General features: G+C 32.3%; 2 protein-coding genes across 3 annotated transcripts in view; both read right to left on the bottom strand.

The window, feature by feature from the left end:
* PH4alphaEFB (prolyl 4-hydroxylase subunit alpha-1) overlaps positions 1-12,529 on the bottom strand; it is a 31,212-nt gene extending 18,683 nt beyond the window's left edge. The window contains exon 1 of one of the 2 annotated variants that reach the window (XM_088033570.1): positions 12,327-12,529. The gene's annotated coding sequence lies outside the window, so the exon portion shown is untranslated. Of the gene's footprint in view, positions 1-11,917; positions 12,034-12,326 lie in introns of those variants that run through there. The other variant, XM_088033571.1, reaches the window with a different exon arrangement.
* On the bottom strand, positions 1,718-8,187 carry LOC148176514 (uncharacterized). The gene is made up of 3 exons (XM_088035125.1): positions 6,862-8,187; positions 2,675-3,486; positions 1,718-2,622 (listed from the first exon to the last, which is right to left on the bottom strand). The coding sequence occupies exons 1-3, from the start codon at positions 8,060-8,062 to the stop codon at positions 1,834-1,836; spliced, it is 2,802 nt and encodes a 933-aa protein (XP_087891251.1). The 5' UTR covers positions 8,063-8,187; the 3' UTR covers positions 1,718-1,833.
* Positions 12,530-20,021: the final 7,492 nt, after the last annotated feature.

Raw genomic sequence — 20,021 nt, forward strand, 5'->3', positions numbered from 1 at the left:
TCGACTTATTTATTAACTGTGCTAAATTCTAAAATGTGAAAACACAAACCAAAAATTTTAGAAATCTTCACTTTGAAACGAATACAAAATTTCCTCAACTTTTGATAAATTTCTGTGATTTTGACAATTTTAATACCAGAATACTGAAATTACACTGTGATAAACGCCTAATTTTGAGTGCAAGAAACAGATTTTTTAGAAAATTTTATTTTCAAAACTAACCAAAAACTTCCACCAGTATCAATTTTTTTATAAATTGCTCATTTTTCATGTTATCAATTCGAAATTTTCAAGAATAATACTTTTAGATTTATTTTTTAAGATTTATTTTTTTTTTATTTAATTTTAGATCAGAGAGTTCTAGCTGTAACGAAAGAATTTTGAAAAATTTTGAGATTCACGGAAAATTGCAGTTTTAAAATTACAAAAAATTGCCCAAGTTTCCATTTATTGCACATTTTTCGTGTTATTGCAATAAAATTTTCAGAATTAAAAATTTTTTATTTTTCGTTTAGGGACACTACAGCACAAAGTTCTACATGCAGCAAGAGAATTTTGAGATTTTTTTGTTTGAAATTAATAAAATTTCAAATTAAAAAAAAACATGAAAACTACCAAAAGTTGTATAAATTTCTCATTTTTCGTGATATCAGTTTCTACTTTTCAGGACTAATGGTTGTTGATAGCTTTATTAAAGACAATAAATCACAAAATTCTAGCAGTAGAGGATTTTTTTTAAATTTTTAGTTTGGGATTTACGAAAAATTGCAAATTTCCATAAATTGCACATTTTTCATGTTATTAACTTGAAATTTTAAAGATTAAAATTTCTTGGTTTCTTTCTTAAGCTCATTCAGTCACAGAGATCTAACTGCAGCTAAAACATTAGGAAAAAAAAATCTTGTTTGACATTCAATTCAATCATTTTTGAAGAACAAGAAACTACTAAAATTTCTATAAATTGCTCATTTTCGGTGTTATAAATTTGAAATTTTAAAAAAATATAGTTTTGGATGTCATTAAGCACATTAAATTACCGAGTTCTAGCTGCAGCAGAAAAATTCGAGAAATTTTAGTTTGGGATTTTCGAAAAATTGCAGCTTTGAAAAATATAAATTTTTCATTTTCATTTATTGCACATTTTTCGTGTTATCAATTTGAAATTCGCAAGAATCATATTATTTAATATCTTTATTTACACATTGTTCTAGCTACAGCGGAATCATTTTAAGAAATTTTTAAATTTAAAATTCACGAAAATTAGTATTAGAAAAAAATTGCAAATATTTCCATAAATTGCACATTTTTCATGTTATAGACTTGAAACTCGCAAAATGAACTATTGCTGATTTTTCTCTTAACCTCACTAAATTACATACTTCTATTTACGGCGGAAGAATTTCGAGAAATTTTTTGATTAAAAATTAAAAAAATAAAATAATAAAAATAAAATTTAAAAAAAAAAACATAAAACTGCCAAAATTTCTAAAATTGCCCAGTTTTTGTGTTACCAATTTAAATTTTTCAGAAATAATACTTTTTCATATATTTTTTAAGCATAATAAATTATAGTTTTGAGAAATTTCTACTTTGAGATCACAAAAAGTCACATTTAAAAAACTAGAATTTTCACATTGAAATTTTTGGGATCAACAATGTTTGAACTCTTTATTAAGCACACCAAATTACAGCTACACCGACAGAATCTGCGTTGTAAGAAACTTTTTTTTCTTAAAAATCAACTAAAAGTTTTCAACAGTTCCTACCTATACATATACTAAATACCTCGAAATTAATTACTTTTTCTAATTTCTATGTCATTCTATTTCTATGTCAATCCAGCGCTGGTGGCTTCAACAGCATCACCAAAAAAACAATCGTCTCCTTCACCTTCTGCACAACCCCAATCTTCTCCAACTTCAAAAAAACAAACTCTAAGAAAAAAGCCGCGAGTGCTAAACCGTACCCTCCAAACAACACTAAGAAACTCTCTTCAAAGTGAGCCAACTGTAAAACCACCAACTTCTCTTCTCCTTCCGGAAGAATGGAAACCCGGACGTTGCTATGTCTGACATCTTCGTACCATTTCCTCGGAAATCCTCTCTCCATGATTTCATTGCTCCAAAATCCGAGAGCTTCGTTGTAAGGAGAATTCTTCCTCAAGTACATCGTTATGAAGAAAGAAAGGTAAATAGCTCCGAACGTGAAGGTGTCCACTAGACAGGCTTCGGAAGGATGAGTTTCAAGAATAGAGTTGAAGACGATTGTACCTCGTTCCTTGATAAAAACCGACTCGTTCATTAAGTGAAACTCGGAGTCATTTCGGACGACAATTCTACTGACTTTGCTGCGATTGTGCCGAAAGACAAACGTGAAAAGAGTCAGTCGTTCCATCAGCCAACTTACTTGGAATTTCATTTTGGAAAAAAACAGTTTGAAAGCGTCATCAACGGGTTCGTCATATGACGAAAACCCGAAAATCTGACTCAAATTCCCTAGATAAATGGAATCTAAGCATAGCGCAAAAAAGAAGCAGAAGGTCAAAAGGATCCTCGAGGAAATCCATTTGGGTTGAATTGTGACACTCCCACCGATGCAAATGTGAAAGACATCAAACATCGTCTGGAAGAGCGTCGTCTGAGTTTTCAATCAACCCGAAGATGTAGAAGATGACGATCATGATCCAGATGCCGATGAAGACTCTCGTCCAGATCTCCATCTCGAAGACTATGAACAGTTTTCGGTACGACTTGAGTTTCTGGGCTTTTGGGGTGCAGAAGATCAAACTGTCGTTGAAGGACATGGCGCCGTAGTCAAAAGGAGTGGTCTTGGTCTCATTCATAAACAATCGTCCGATGACCACGTCTATCTCTCCACGCTGCAGAGCTTCAGTCATTTTGTGGATAGAACCGTTGTTGAAGAGCTCGTGGTCAAAAACCGTCGAGTTGTGGTAGTCAATTTCGAAACCAGCGACTTGGCCTATCATGTCCATGAGAGATACCATGACGCCGGGATTCCGACCATGGAGTTTAACAACGAAAGGAGAAGAGGTAATGTAACCGACTTTGAGTGGACACTTCTTGAATCGTCTCCTGGGGACGAAAAAACGCTCATGTTCACATCCATGATGGACTATTCTAAGAGAACCACAACCACCACCATTGGGATGGTAGTATACTTGGTCACCCTGTACCACCAAGAGGTTGTTAACACCAACTTCATATCCCAAAGAGAATATTTGAGAAACCAAAGAAAAGTCATGGGTGACAAAAATATGTCTCGCCTGTTTATCAAGTTTTAGCAGAAGATAGATCAACGTGGAGGTCTCTTCCAAGTAGATGACAAAACTCTTGGTTTGGTATGTTTCAAATTTGTCAGCATGGACCAACCTCACTGGGGTTTGTGGGACAAAGACCTCAGCGTCTGTGGTAGAGTTGTCAAAAACCACGACGATGTCTCTTTCCAAAAGAAATTCTTTGTCTATAACTGTTTTGACACAGTGATAATCGTCTCTAAACGTGAGATTTAGAGCAAAGACTGTGCTAAAAGTTAAAAGTAGCAACAGTAACATCTTGACGATCAAAGTGAAGTAATTTAGTTTCAACCGACTTTAAATTAGTGACAAAGCTGAACTCTCCAAATGCAACCATAATTACTAAATTATAAGGAATGAGATAATGGTGTTGGAATAATGTATTACAAGGTGAGCAGAAATTGCAAGAAGGAATCATTAATCGTAGATTTTAAATTTGTGGTTTTCATTGTGGCAGGAAAAATGAACAAAAATATGGCTATTTGGAAACTTCATCAACACAAAATTGAGAATTTTTCAAAATCTAAAATTTTGAAGAACATAACATTCATTCTAACTTCGGTACTCCCGTGTCTACATTTTTAAAATTTGGGGTACCAAATAAGTTAAACGTACTTATGAAGTGAGCAAAAATTAAAAATTATAGAAGCAAAATTATACATTTTACAAAAATTTGTAATTTCAAGCAAGGCAAAAACAACATTAATATTTTGAGGTCCGTAACTCCACTTCTTTTGTGTTTTTGTTTCTCACAATTTGGTTCACGTGATAAGTTCGAACAGTTTATAAAGTGAGTAAAAAAATAAAGACTATAAACCCAAAATTACAGATTTTACAAAAATTTTCACTTTTAAAGAACGCAAAATCTGAATTAATTATTCCGAGTGCCATAACTGCGGTACTTTCGGTTCTATGGTTTTGAAACTTGGAATACTTCATAAGCTCAAGCCGTTTCTAACGCAAGCCAAAATTAAAAATTATAGACCAAAAATTGCAGATTTCATAAAACTTTGCAAAATCAAAAATAATCTTTGGGTACCATAACTCCGGTACTTTAAAGTCTATGATTTTGAAATTTGGAACACTTTATTAGCTCAAACCATTTCTAACGTATGCAATAAGATTATTGACTCAAAATTGCAGATTTTACAAAAAATTGCAATTTCAATGAAGCCAAAATCAAAATAAATTGCCACATTAACAGTACAGTACTTTCGGGTCTATACAGGGTCCGGCAACACTTGTGTCCACGCACAAATTCATCTTTAATTTTAAAGATAAAATTTTGAAAATTTGTATACGCTCAAAGTTGACAAAGCTCTAGAAGCTGACATTGAAAATTTGTTTTTTATCACTCATAGTTTTGGCGTCGCGACGCCTTAAAAATGTAATTTTTAGCTAATTGTGAGGGTTTGCAAATTCAACCCCTAATTTAGTTGTTTTTCAGTATAAATGTGTTAAAAGTATCTCAATTGTCATTTTAATGAAAAAAAGCATTTTGTTCGCAAATTTTAAACACAATTTGCATTAGATTTAAAACAAAAACTCAAACATTTGTGTCACAGTTATGTTGAAAAAAATTTGAATTCGTGAATATTTCGTGAAAACTCAAAAATCGCTAAAAATTATACTTCTTAGGCGTTACGACGCCCAAGAAACCGTGATAAAAAAAAATTGCGTCAGCTTTTAAAGCTTTGTCAACTATGAACGTATGCAAATTTTCAAAATTTTACCTTTAAATTAAAGACGATTTTAGGAGTGGACACAAGTGTTGCCGGACCCTGTAGATTTGAAATTTGAAACACTTCGCATAAGCTGTTTTTAACGTAAGCTACAGTTCAAGATTATAGACCTAAAATTGCAGATTTAACAAAAAAATTCACTTTTAAAGAACGCAAAGTCACAATTAATTATTCCGAGCGTCATAACTCCGGCACTTTAAATTTGTAACACTTCATAAGCTCAAGCCGTCTCTAAAGAACGCAATAATTCAAGAGAATAGACCAAAAATTGCAGATTTTACAAAAAAAAATTCAATTTCAATGAAGGCAAAATCAAAATTAGATTTTGAGTGCCATAACATCGGTACTCCCGTGTCTACATTCTATAAATTTGAAGTACTTAATAAGCTATAGTTGCTTATATGTATAGTAAGCAAAAATTAACAAATAAAGACCCAAAATTACAGATTTTAGAAAAATTTGCATTTTTAAAAATCGCAAAACCTCAATTAATTCTACACAGTGCCGTAACTTCGGTACTTTCAAATCTATGATTTTGAAACTTGAAACACGTCACAAGCTCATGCTGTTTCTAACATAAGCAATAATTCAAGATTATGGACCCAAAATTGCAAATTTTATAACAATTTGCACTTTCAAAGTAAGTAAAATCAAAATTAAACTTTTAGTGCCATAATTTCGGTACTTCTGTATCTACATTTTTTAAACTTGAAATACATATTAAGCTGAAGTTGGTCATACAGTGAGAAAAAATCAACAAACAAAAATTAAAAATTACGTTTTATAAAAAAATTTAAATTAATTATTTTGAGTGTCATAATTCCGGTACTTTCGGATTTATGGTTTGGAAATTTGGCACACCTTATAACCGCGAACCGCTTGTAAAGTAAGCCGAAATACGTATAAGAGTGGAGGCCTAAAATTTTAGATTTTACAAAAATTTCAATTTCAAAGAGGGCAAAATGTCCATTAAGCATTCTTAAAAAGCATTACACTTTTTAAGTTTGGGGCGATTATTAAGTGAGCAAGAATTCAAGATTTCCAGACATCCAAAATTGCAGATTTTACATCAATTTTTTTTCTCAGACGAACAAATAATTTCCAAAAAGTCTTTTAAGTGCCATAACTTCGGTACTGTCAGATCTATGTATTTGACAGTTAGAACACTTCATGAGCATAAGCTGTTTCTAACGTAAACCAAAATTCATGATTATAGACCCAAAATTATAGAATTCACAAAAAATTGCAACTTCAGAAAGCAAAATCAAATTTAATTTTTGAATTCAATATTTTACACTCAAAATTGCAAGTTTTACAAAAACGATTTTTTAAAAAAACAAATAACTTCCAAAATTTTGCAATATTAAACAAGCCAAAATCAGAATTAATTTCTGAATGCCATAACTTCGGTACTTCAGTCTCTAGATTTTAGAAATTTTGGGTATCAAATAGGCTTGACGTGCTCATACAGTAAGCAAAAATTAAAAATTAAACACCCAAAATTACAATTTGAAAACGTTTTATTAATACTAAATATATTGTTATGAAGATTCTAATATATTCTGAAACACGCTCCATTTGAATTTCATGTGCAGGCAACTCTCCTCTACAACTGCAAACTTCGTGCTGTGGCCTCGATCAACAATTGCTGCATTTCACACTTGTTAAAGTGATATTAATTGCATAATTAGCACTGAATCTGTTCGAAATGCAAGTTCATAAAACCAACCACTCAATTAAATTTATACCGATTATGACTGTCATCTCCTTCGAGTAATTGTTAGAATCGTTGAGATCAAACAAAACCGTTTAAACTCTTTCTATTTTGATCTCGATGCAGCTCTGGTGGTTTCAACAGCATCACCAAGAAGACAATCGTCTCCTTGACTTTCTTCACGACCCCAATCTCCTCCAACTTCAAAAAAACAAACTCCAAGAAAAACGCCGCGAGTGCTAAACCGCACCCTCCAAATAACACCAAGAAACTCTCTTCAAAGTGAGCCAACTGCAAAACCACCAACTTCTCTTCTTCTTCCGGAAGAATGGAAACTCTGACGTTGCTATGTTTAACATCTTCGTACCATTTCTTCGGAAATCCTCGCTCCATGATCTCGTTGCTCCAAAAACTGAGAGCTTCGTTGTAAGGAGAGTTCTTCCTCAAGTACATCGTTATGAAGAATGAAATGTAAACAGTCCCGACGGTGAAGGTGTCCAGAAGAGTCGTCTCTGAAGGATGAGTATCGAACAGAGTGCTAAACACGAGAGTACCGCGTTCCTTGATAAAAACCGACTCGTTCATTAAGTGAAACTCGGAAACATTTCGTATGAAGAATCGAGTTTTTCTGCTGCTGATATCTCGGAGAACGAATGAAAGAAGAGTCAGACGCTCCATCAGCCACGAAATTTGAAATTTTAGTTTGGACGGTCTAACTTTGTCTACGTCGTTGACGGGCTCATCGTACGACGAAAACCCGAAGATTTGACTTAAATTCCCGAGATAGATAGAGTCCAGGCTTAACGCAAAAAGAAAAGAGAATGTCAAAAGGATCCTGAAGGAGAGCCATTTTGGTTGAATGGTGACACCCCCACCGATGCAAATGTGGAAAACATCAAACATCGTCCCGAAGAGAGTCGTCTGGTCGAAGTTTTCAATCAACCCGAAGATGTAGAAGATGACGATCATGATCCAGATGCCGATGAAGACTCTCGTCCAGATCTCCATCTCGAAGACTATGAACAGTTTTCGGTACGACTTGAGTTTCTGGGCTTTTGGGGTGCAGAAGATCAAACTGTCGTTGAAGGACATGGCGCCGTAGTCAAAAGGAATGGTCTTGGTCTCATTCATAAACAATCGTCCGATGGCCACGTCTATCTCTCCACGTTGAAGAGCTTCACTCATTTTGTCGATAGAACCGTTGTTGAAGAGCTCGTGGTCAAAAACCGTCGAGTTGTGGTAGTCAATTTCGAAACCAGCGACTTGGCCTATCATGTCCATGAGAGATACCATGACGCCGGGATTCCGACCATGGAGTTTAACAACGAAAGGAGAAGAGGTAATGTAACCGACTTTGAGTGGACACTTCTTGAATCGTCTCCTGGGGACGAAAAAACGCTCATGGTCACATCCATGATGGGCTATTTTAAGAGAACCACAACCACCACAATTGGGATGGTAGTATACTTGGTTGCTCTGTACCACTAAGAGGTTGTTAACACCAACTTCATACCCCAAGGAGACTATTTGAGAAACCAAAGAAGGGTCAGGGGTGACAAAAATATGTTTCGCCTGTTTATCAAGTTTTGGCAGAAGAGAGATCAACGTGGAGTTCTCCTTCAAATAGATGACAAAACTCTTGGCTTGGTAAGTTTCAAAGTTGTCAACATGCACCAACCTCACTGGATTTTGGGGGATGAAGATCTCAGTGTTTGTGGTGGAATTGTCAAAAACCACGACGATGTCTCGTTCCGAAATAAACTCTTTGTCTATGACTGTTTTGACACAGTGATGATCGTCTCTAAAAAGAAGATTTAAAGCAAAAACTGTGCTAAAAGTTACAAGTAGCAACAAGAACATCATGAGACTCAAAGTGAAGTAGTTGCGTAATAAGCGAGTAAATGAGCAGAACACCCCAAACTCAAATATAATTACTAAATTATACAGAATGATATAATGGGGTTGGAATAATGTATTACTACTAGGAGAGCAGAAATTGGAGGACGAAATCATCAATCATTTTTTTTAGCTTAGGGGGAACAAATTGCTTCTATGCAAATAGTATAAAAGTGTATCTCTGAAGATTTTGAAAACTGGACAGTTAAACGCAGAGATCAGAAGAGGAAAATCGAAAGAAAAACCTGACAAAAGAGCGTGAATAAAAACTGCGAAAACTTTGCCAGTTTTGTCGTTAAGAGTGAAAGTTTCAGGAAATGTTATCTGCCTTTTAAGTGTGCCATTTTAGAAGATTTTAAAGCAGAAAATGTCTTTTTTACATTGGCACTTTTGGAATAAACTCAAATTTCCCTATAATTTTGCATTAAATCCCACAACTGTAGTAATTTCGATGCTGTCACAGACATGGCTATTAAGTGTGCCAAATTCCAAAACTATAAAGTAAAAATTATAAATTTTAGAAATTTACATTGTTAATATTTGGATGTTTTACAGTTTCCGCAGCCAAATAGTGATTTTATGACTTAATTGGGGTACTCATTACACAAAAGGTCTAAACCACCGCATTAGCTTATTCTTAAATCTTGTTATTTATGACCGGCCTCGGCAAAATTGACCACCGAGTCGTCACTACTTGAAGGTGGTAGTGAGAAGGGACAATGTTAAGAAAACACTGACATTTTAAATCATGGTTTATTTGAAGGCAAATTTTCTTCCCCTTTCTCTTCAGTTTCTTCGTCATCATTGTCATCATTAAGAAGATTTCTGGAAAACTTTGTTTTTTACCAGGTTGACTTTAATAGAACTTTTATTATTATTATTTATTATTATTATTTTTATCCTGTCTAAAATGATCCATCGCTTTCTAAAAAGCGCTTATTTTCCCAATCATCCATTGTTGACGCGCGTTTCGGTAGCAAGACTACACGTTTCCCCAAATCTTTAAACAACCCTGAGACGCCGATGAACCGGTGGTCAATTTTACCGAGGGCGGTCATAAATAACAAGATTTAAGAATAAGCTAATGCGATGGTTTAGACCTTTTGTGTAGAGAGTACCCCAATTAAGTCATAAAATCACTATTTGGCTGCGGAAACTGTACATCTAAAAGAGTGAAATTTAGAAAAAACGTTGTCTTCCATATGCCAATTAAGTATGCTAAATTACAACATTTTTGGATCAGAAATGACTTTCTCACATTGCCATGTTTAGAACAAACATTTCATGAATTATTATTATTATTATTGGTAAAATCCAAACTAAAATGTCTCTAAAGAAAAAATATCTCAAAACATTCAGGAAATTGTAGAATTCAGTAATTTGAAAACGACAAAAACTCGGAAGAATAGAAACAATACAAATTTTCCCAAAAACAAAAAAAAATGGAGAATTCAAAGAATCTAAATATCAAATACGAAGCTAATAAAAAGAACGAAAAAATCCAATAACGAAAAAATATCTGAACCGAAAACAACCAAAATTACCAAAACATAAAAAAAACAAATAATAAGTACACAGAAGGCAATTCGATAAAAAATAATAATTGTTAAAACAACACTCGAAGAAATACGCTATGAAAATGAAGAATGCACAAAAAAAAATAATCTCAAAATATCATGTGAGCCACAAAATTTTTGTTTAGGGTAGGCCATGAAAAAGAGACAAACATATAAGTCATGTCGGAGTAAAATTTTAATATAACCTCAATTTTTTGATGAAAATATGTAACATTACGAGGTGCAAATAAGAGAAAATGTATCGTGTGTCTCTGCAGAATCAATAATCTATTGAAAACTAATTGAAATTAAATCAAATGACACATGTCAAACTACTGTCAAATTTTTTCTCGAGTTACGTAATTTTTGTCAAAGCCTACCCTAAATAAAAATTTTGTAGATCACACGTTAGAGAACGGTGAAAACAAAATTCGTCAAATCCTGTCATTTTTGCTTAACACAAAGATGGCCACGCTTTTAGGTCAGATTTTGCAGGAAACTTAAACGTAATTTTTTCAAGTTTTGTCAAAAATTTAAAAGAAAACCCGACATTATTGACATATTTGAAGTTCAAAACTCGATTGAAATGGACCCAGTTTGAGTCAATTTTTGTGGAAAATCTCCAAGTGTGGTAAAGAAATTCGAATTCACATTGTGAGACGCTACTTCCTGGCAGTTTTCTGTTTCTTCTTCTAATGAAAACAACTTGTCACAAAGTAATCTAAAGAAAAAATTTAAAAAATCAAAAAATCAAAAATAAAGAAAAAATTTAAATGTGTAATACAAAATTCGAAAATAATCCCACAAGAAAATTGAAAAAAAAGGGTTTGGGAAAAATAAAGGGGAGACGAAATAAAGATTTGATCAAAAAACATTTGAAAAATTATTTCATGATTTATCGAAATTCAATGCAAATGAATAAATTTTATTTTTAATAATAAAAAGTTTATTCTGTTGCGATTTGGCCTTGGCATTTAGCGCTTACTGACAAAATTAATACCAACATGCATTAATAACATTACTAAAAATGTTTTCAATAAAAACATAATAAATACATATGTACTTAGATAAAAACAGTATAAAAAATCATCTACAGTACTCTCGCGAAAAGCTCATAGCGAAAGCTCGCTCACATGCAGTTGGGCACTTGTACTTTAAATAAGTATTACTGACCAGTTTTGTATTCGAAATTGAAATACTCAAACGTCAAAGTGACATTTTGTAAATCTGTCAATGTAAATTTGACAAATCGCCACGTAAAGTTGACAGTTCGGAGCGTAAAGCCTTGACAGTACAAAATCTAGATTACGCAAAACTAGTTCACCCTGTATAATAAATTTAATACACAAAGTGTTACATTCATGGGAATCAAAACCGTCTCGCCTGGCATTCTAATTAATTGTAATTTATCATCATGTGGGATAATAAATTTAATGTAATTCCTCCGTTGACTTGTCTTAGCTAATAAATATGCGGTTTGTTACCAACAAAAAAGCAATGACGTAATTGTTTATATTTTCACAATAAGTACTCTCATGCAGTTGCAAATTTTTCCCAATAAAAGTACGATTTCCTCACGTGGTGTGAACTTTTCAGCACATTTGCTTTCTCCACGAAAAGATTTTTTCCTGGTATGCACTTTCGCACTAAACCCATTTTTGAGCATTTAGAGGGAAAAAAATAAGAAAAAAATTACCGGTATGCACTTTCACACCAACACCATTTAAACTATTTGGCACATTTAGTGAAAAAAATGGCACGATAAACTCGGATATAAATAATTACTAAAACGCATGTCGTGATAACACCGCCGCTATCAAAACAGAAGGAAGTCCTCATCACGTACGCCAAGAACCAATTTCGCTTGTGCAATACTACTCAGAATCTGCTTTATCAATTAAAATTCCGACCGGCAAAGTCAAAAATAACTCGCTTTTACAATACCAAAATAACCCACTTCTAGCCCAACGACAATCAAACCTGATTAGACCAATCAATCACAATTAAACATGTACAGAGTGTCCTATAATCGACGTCAGAACCTTCTAGATTCCCTTTTTAGTCCACACGCCCCCGGAAACAAAAGATCATCGCCCTATACTCACTTATTGATCAGATGATCATATCACAAACGACTTGATCCAATGGCACGATCACTCACTTTTTGCCGGCAGCATCCAACTGACCGACAATAAGATATAACGATTTATATTACCATGTGTCATTACTTCAGTTCAACTAAACATGTGTTCTAAAATAACACTGATTGTTTATGTTGTGGTGGGAGCGGCGGCATCTGGCGGCGGAATTGAATAGAAACACAGGAAGAGGGGTGGTAGCGACATCTAGCGGCGTGATTAAAACGACATTGTCGGTAAAATAAGAATCTGTGGATAGCGCGAAACGCGTATTGATTTGTAATGTAAGCAACACACAATACGTAGTTATTTGTGGATTGAGAGCGCAAAGTTGTGCAGTTTCATGGAAGTGGAAAAGTTATTATCAGATTCGTTCTGAATGCATTAATAGCTTCGTTACCATGACTACGTCAAAAAACTTGTATTTTTCTATAATGTTGCAATAACCATTTTTTTATAAAATGCGTTTATAGATTTGTTACCAAAAAAAATCTATTTAACATGCAAATTAAAAAAATTGCATTAAAAAAACTTGTTTTATAAAACTTAAAAGCACTTGTCCTAAAATAGGAGTTTTGTAAAACTAAAGTTTAAATATACGATTTCTGACATAAGTCAATTTTGACAGGTCTGTAAGTCTTTCGAGACTAATTTTTTGTTTGAGATGGTGGGTCGAAGTAAAAATAATGTATATAACTCGTCAAAAAGTGTCTTTTATAGACTCGTGCGTGTATATTCTCACTCGTGCGAAATTTGGCACTTTTCGCACTTGTTATGTAAATGTTTATTTCAATCGACTAAAAATTAATGTAATCGTGTGAAAAGCATTTTTTATCAGTACACAATAGATTATTTTCTGGTCCAAAGTGCCGGATTTGTGCAAACAAATACGTTTAAATTTTTTATTACCAAAACTTTGCCGCAAAAAGCTATTATGATTGTTACATAAATAATAATTTTATAAACAAAAATAAATAAAATAATGAATATTTCAACTTGTAAAACAACTTTTTAACTTTTTCCATAAAATGTTGCTTTTTTGGCTTTGTGTAAAAAATACAATGGCAATAAATATTTTTGTTGCATTTTAGTTGAAAAGCTTTTAAAAATTTAATTTTAGCTGTGACTAAGATGACAACTGCAATAACAATATTTACTATAATTGAAAGAGAATTCGGACATAAATACACATAACCTCAAACGTCATCAATTGGCTTTAAGAGTTACCAACACTTTATTAAAAGTCATGGCTTATCTATTTTTTGATGTTAACACTGAAAATAACTAAAACTAGTTTATTACTGATGCTCCTAAAATTTTGTAACAATTTGACAGATGTGATAATCCTTGTTTGACATTCTGCAAGAATTGCAGAAGTTGTAAAAATCATTGTGTAAACTTGCTGTGCTGAACGACCAATCATAGAGCTGTATGTTACATTTGGCGCCTGCAAAAATTCTCTGCGGGGAAAATGAGGATTAGAACACTTTTTATTTTTGAGCCCACCGTTTAAAAACATCTGTTTTGTTTATAATAGTTATTCACCAATTGGTTTCTTCTTCTCTTTCCTTTCATTCTTCTTAAACTTATTCTTTTTCTTCTTCTTTTTTTCTTGTCATTCTTTTCAATCTTTTATTCTTTTTTATCCCCCATTTCCTTTTTCTCACCTTTCTCTTTCTTTTCCCCTTTCGCATCCTTTTCTCATTTCTCCTTCATTTCTTTCTTCTTCTACATCTTCTTCTTCTTCATCTCATTTTTCTTTTCTTTCTTTCTTCTCTTTCACTTTTTCTTCCTTCTTCTTTGTCTTTCTTTTCTTTCTCCTGTTTCTTCTTCATCTATATCTCTATTTCCATCTTTGCCATTTCCCAGATTTCCTTTTTTTTCTTCACGTATTTTCCTTCTTCTTCTATTTCTTTTCCTCCTTATCTTTCTTCTCTTTTTTGTTTAACTTTTTCTTGCTTCTTTTTATCTTTATTTTCTTTTAATACCTTATTCTTCTTTTTTCTTGTTTTTCTCTTTCTTTTCCTTATTCTCCGAATACTGCTCTACTTTTTCTTCTTCTATTTTTTCTTCTTCATTTAATTTTCTTTTTTCGTCTCGCATCTTCATCTTTTTTCCTTTCCGTTCTCTTTTCCTCCTCTTTTTGCTTCAATTCTTTTGTCTGTTCGGTTTTTTTCTCTTACTGCTCCTTGTTTTTTTTCTTCTTTTTCTTACTCTCTTCTTTTTCTTTCTTGTTCTTGTTCTTCTCCTCTTTCTCCTGTTGTTCTATTTCCTTCCTTTTTTTTCTCCTTCTTCACATACTTCTTTTCTACTTCTTCAATACTTTACATACTTTGTTTCTTTTCTTTCTTTTTCTCTTTCTCTATCTCCTCTTTCTTTTCTTTTTTTTTCCATTTTTTCCTTTTATTTCATTTTTCTTCTTCTTTCTTTTCCTCTCGTTCTTTCTCTTTTTCTTTCTCCTCCTCTCTATCTCCTTTTCCTTTTCTTTCTTTTAATACTTTTTCTTTATTTTCATCTCCTTTTTTTCGATATCTGTGTTTTATTTTCCTTCTTCTCCGTTTTTTTCTGCTCCTCCTTTTTCTACTTCTTGTCTTTTTTCTCTTTATTTTCCTTCTTCTTTTTTTCCTTTTTTTTTCTTTTTCCTTCTATTTTTCCTTTTTCTTTTTCTCAATCACCATCTTCTTCTCCTTTTTCTTTCTGTTCATCTTCATCGATGTCTAGGTTTTGTTTCAATCTACGGGAATCTTTTTCTCTGTATTTTGTTTAAACTGTCTTTTTTCTATAAAAAATCAAAATTCTTAAGAATCGAACCTCCGAAAAACCTGAAAATTCTGAAAAATTTACCAAAACCTGAAGATTTTCAATTGTTTCTAAATTTTCTAGATTTACTTTCAATTCTCAACTGATTTTCTGTTTATTTTTTTTTTAAATTCTTTTAAGATTGATTAAATTCCCTCTTTTTTCTTTTCTTAGATTCTATGTAGTTTCTTTATATTTTATGATTGTGTTTGAAAGTTTTAGATTCCCTTTAAACGTTTTCTATTCTTTATAGTTTTAGTGAATTTTTAGTTTTTTAGTATTTTCTGCTCCCATTTCTAAAATTGTGTTTTTAGATTTTTGTTTTAAATCCGTTTTTGCTTACATTGGAATCTGAAATTACATCTGTAATTATGATAACGCTCGTGGTTGACATCCCATTCGTCCCTAACACCGCATTTCTCTCACTTGCAATACAATAACCTATTATAAAAACTCGGCAAACCGCGTTAATACCCGAAGATCTATTATAAATTGTAAAAACTTTTACTGAAATTCAACGAAATGAAAACCAACAGTTTGTGAAACTTTATCCATCACCAAAACGAGCTTAATTCAAACAATAATAGCTCAACTTTAACACAATTGCTTCATCTTAATCCGACTCCTATAAGTGAAATTTAATAATGAAATTACGCCTTCTCAGGAATTCACGAAATTTGTATTCAGGGAATACTCAGCCAGATTAGACCCGTCTTTGTTACGTCACTGAAAAAAAAGATAAAAGAAACGTTTCGGGCAAAACTTTCTCCAGTTTTTATTACGAGATTAAACTTATAAAGGAAGTAAAAGGAGCTTTGATCAGCATTTTCTGGAAATGCTGATCATCTTGACATTTCATTAAAGACTGCGACTTCATCGGTAATTTGTTTAATTTTAAAAAGTTTCCTTGTTTATTTTTACGATTGTGTAATTACTAATTAATCTCCCTTATACACGAAATTAATTTCGCAAATTTATAAAGCTATGAAAATCACGATGTAGCATGTTTCGTCTCGTCTGGGGCACAAATTTATGGAATTCAAAGGTTGTAGATTAAATTTTTCTCTTGTTCTTTTGACGGCGAAAGAAACCCTCAGCGATCAGTTTTAAAGCTTGAATTTTATAAGCTCGCGTTTCGAGAACGTGCAATTTTATGTTTTATTCACATGTTGCGTGCCGGCTCTCACTTTTATTACCATGTGGCTACAATGTTGGTTCATAAATTGGATGGAAGTTACGTGTGGACTATCTATCTGGGATCAGTCGGATAATTTTCTAATTCGGTGTAATTGGAGTGATGATAATGCCAAATGTTTAATTTTATTGAGATTTTTTGTGGTTTTGTAATAATACATATAGTTATTTGTGTAACAAGTGCGTAAAGTGGAAGGTTTTTGGACGAGAAGTTTTTACGCGTGAGTGGACAATTTTTTTCTCTATATTGTAGATATTTTTGCATTATTTTTGATCTTACCACATTTAGCACTGAGTGACAAATTTAATACCAACATACATATGATAACATTACAAAAATATATTTTTTTAATTGTATTAAACTTGTACAGTACTTTAGCGAAAAAATCATAGCGAAACTCAGTTCGGCTTATTAATTAATCAAAATTAAGTTATAGAGTTGTAATAAAAACTAAATACAAAAATTATACAGTGTGTTGTTCTTAAAATAGACGGAAGCTCGTGTTTCTGTTCATTTTAATAGAAGCAATTTAAATTTTATTACAGCAATAGAACTTCAAAACGATCGTTTTCATGCTACTAACTTTATTGTAGGTTGCAAACTCGGCCTACTGCGATACGATCTTTTGAACAAGACCGTGCATTAATAAGCAAAACGTTGCATTAAACCAAAATGAGCAGAGTTAGAATAATAAATTACAATTAATAAATTGGCAGTTTTCGAAATTTTTGAAAATAGGAAATGTGAATTCTGAGCAACTTATTTTAATAACTTTTTTACTACTAGCTTGAAAACTAGTTATTATGACGTTTGCTTTTGATCTGTGAAATTAAACTTTTCTCCTACAAGTAAGTTTATAATTTTTTATTTGCTAATTAATTTATTTACTAAGTTAAAAAAAATAGAGCTTAAAAGACAAATTTTAGATGTTTAGCCTCCAAAATCTCAAAATTATTGTCCGGTGAATCGTAGATAATTTAAAGTTTTTTGAATTAAATAAAGGATTTAAATTTGTAGTAACTTTTTTTGCTAATTTTAAAATTTTGTAAATTTCGTAGATGTACAGTAAAAAACTCTTGAAAATTTCGATCATCTTTTGATAAATAACTTTATTGCAACAATATTTTTAAAATTTTAAAATTTTTGGTCACAAACAAAATTTTGAAATTTCTCAAAACTAACAACAATTTCATGGTTTTAGTTGAACTGTTGAAATCAAATATTTTTATATCAATTTTCACATATCACTCCATAACTCAGTTATTTGTTGACGTATCAGAATTTTGACTATAAATTTGAATTTCTGCGTAAAAGGAGTCTCATGAACGCAAGTTTGCTTGAGAAGTTAATTAAAAATTGACCGAAAATCATTTTTATAAGCTCTTTTTGGGATGATAGTTAAAGATGGTTTTCAGAGCAAAAGCGTCATTTAATGCCCTTGAGTTTATACCAAATAAAAGAGCAGCTCAAAATCTATTATCTGGTCAAATTTCAGATCGGCAAAAAAAATAGTTTCAGAGAGACGGTCAAAAAACAAAAAAGACTATTTTTTATCGTTTGAATCGATGTTTTTTAATCGACTATCGAATTTTTAATACTCAAAACACTAGGAAAGCGATGGTAAAAACCGCATTTCTCCATCTGTCGTAGTTTCAAAGACATGAACTTTTTGAACCTTACAAAATTTTGGCCCTATGACGACAACCCGAAATTTTAATTGACCATAACTTAGTTATTCGTTGACGCAACGGAATTTTGAAAACGGATTTAAGTTCAACGAAAAATTCTGCGTAAAATGAGCATCAACAAAGCAAGTTTGCTTAAGAAATAAATTAGTTATTGATCGAAATATTATTTATAAAGTTATTTCGACGTTTAATATCTGTATACCAATCCAAAAACCTGCTCGAAATCTATTGCATGCTCCAATTTTAGATCGGTCGGACAAACAGTTTAGGAAAAGCAGGCAAAAAAAACAATTTTTCCCATCGTTTTTAACTCTTTTTGTTCAAAAATCAACCATTAAATTTTTGATACCTTAGAGCGGATTCAAAGAATATACAATGCTAGAAAAACTATGGTAAAACCGCACCTCTCTATCTGTCATAGTTTCATCGATACGAAGCACCGATATTTCTGGACCTTGAAAATGTTGACCCTCTAGAGACAACGCGCAATTGAAATTAATTAATTAATAATTAATAAACCATAACTTACTGATTTGTTGACGTATCGGAATTTGGATGATGGCTTTAGATTCAGCGCACAATTCTGTGTAAAATGAGCACCAACAAAACAAGTTTGTTTCACCAATATACTAAAATATTGATCGAAATAGGTTTTCAGGAGGTTTTTTTCTTAAGATGATATTCAAGAAACGGTTTCAGGACAAAAACGACGTTTAATGTTTTCGAATTTTATACTACTAACCAATTAAAATGGCAGCTCGAAATATACAGGGTGCGGCAACACTTGTGTTCACCTCCAAAGTCGTCTTTAATTATTTATAGATAAAATTTTGAAAATTTGTATGCGCTCATAGAAGCTCTAGAAGCTTATAAACAAAATTCCAAAATTTTAGTCAAGGTAAAAATATTTTTTGTCTCACGTCAAAGCTCTTTTTCTAAACAAAATTTTAGATTCTAAATACAGGGTAAACCCGAATAAAGTGCAAAGATTTTAACTCCTATATCAGACAACGCAGTTTAACATAATAGCCAATTTTTGCGTTGTCCGACCATCAAACAGTTGAGAATAAAAGCACTAATAAACATGTGGCAAAATAGTATATACAAGTGTTATTCGCTATTTTTTATTATATTTATCCATTTACAATCCTTTAGGAGCATTGAAAAATGTGAATTTTTACAATAAAATTATCAGGTTGTTTGTGAATCGTTTTCGTAGAGACGGTTAGCAATTGTTTGTTTACGTTGTTAAGCAGATTTTTTAATGTTTGTAATAATCCGTTCAGAAAATGAGTGAAAATATTAAAAGGCTAGCAGAACATGCAGAACTGCAATTAATTCTGAATCTACCCGACGCTGAGAAATATGCTGGTCATGCTTTCCGACGAACTTCATACGATTATGGCAAACATTGGTATGAGCATCGATGAGTTGAAACATCAGGAGAGATGAAAATATTCGAGTGTAGCTAGTGGCTATATTGAAGAATCCAGTTCAAACAAAATAGTTGTTTCCAAACGCATTGCTGGTGTTCTGAACACATCGGTTGCTAAATCAACTTCATCAAAAGCTATAGACGTCCAACAGAAGAATGAAAATAAAAAAGCTTTTACTAGTTATAAATTAGAAGCAACCAACAACAGTAACCAGCTTAAAGCGGTGGGCTTTGAAATTTCAAACAATAGTAATTGTAATTTTTATGTTTATTTATATGTATTATAAATAAAAATTGGTCCTGACATTTTACTATTTTTTGTTACCTAGACAACTTTAAAGCTTTAGTGTTTTAAGAACCCCTTTTTGTACGCTTTTGCGTGTTTTAATTTAAGATTATGATGCAGGTATATAAAAAATGTCTTTTTTCTGTAGTAGCTTTCAAAGTGTGCTTTATTTCTTAAAAATGCAAGGCTAACTTGCGTTTTAACATCAAGAGTAGATAAAGTGCTACTTTAACATGAAGGGTAGATAAAGTGTTTTAAA

The sequence above is a fragment of the Gnatocerus cornutus genome, chromosome 4 (assembly GCF_029298725.1).
Source record: "Gnatocerus cornutus isolate USDA-ARS CGAHR chromosome 4, icGnaCorn1.1, whole genome shotgun sequence".
In the NCBI taxonomy this organism is placed as follows: Eukaryota; Metazoa; Arthropoda; class Insecta; order Coleoptera; family Tenebrionidae; genus Gnatocerus; species Gnatocerus cornutus.

Bases quoted from the DNA above. Each gene is read 5' to 3' on its own strand.
- LOC148176514 (XM_088035125.1), bottom strand. From the start codon at position 8,062: ATGGTATCTCTCATGGACATGATAGGCCAAGTCGCTGGTTTCGAAATT. The intron at 3,487-6,861 runs GTTTTGTTTGAT...GTGTCAAAACAG, and splicing joins AAATAGAAAGAGTTTAAACG to TTATAGACAAAGAATTTCTT. The intron at 2,623-2,674 runs GTCATCTTCTAC...ACGCTCTTCCAG, and splicing joins TCGGCATCTGGATCATGATC to ACGATGTTTGATGTCTTTCA.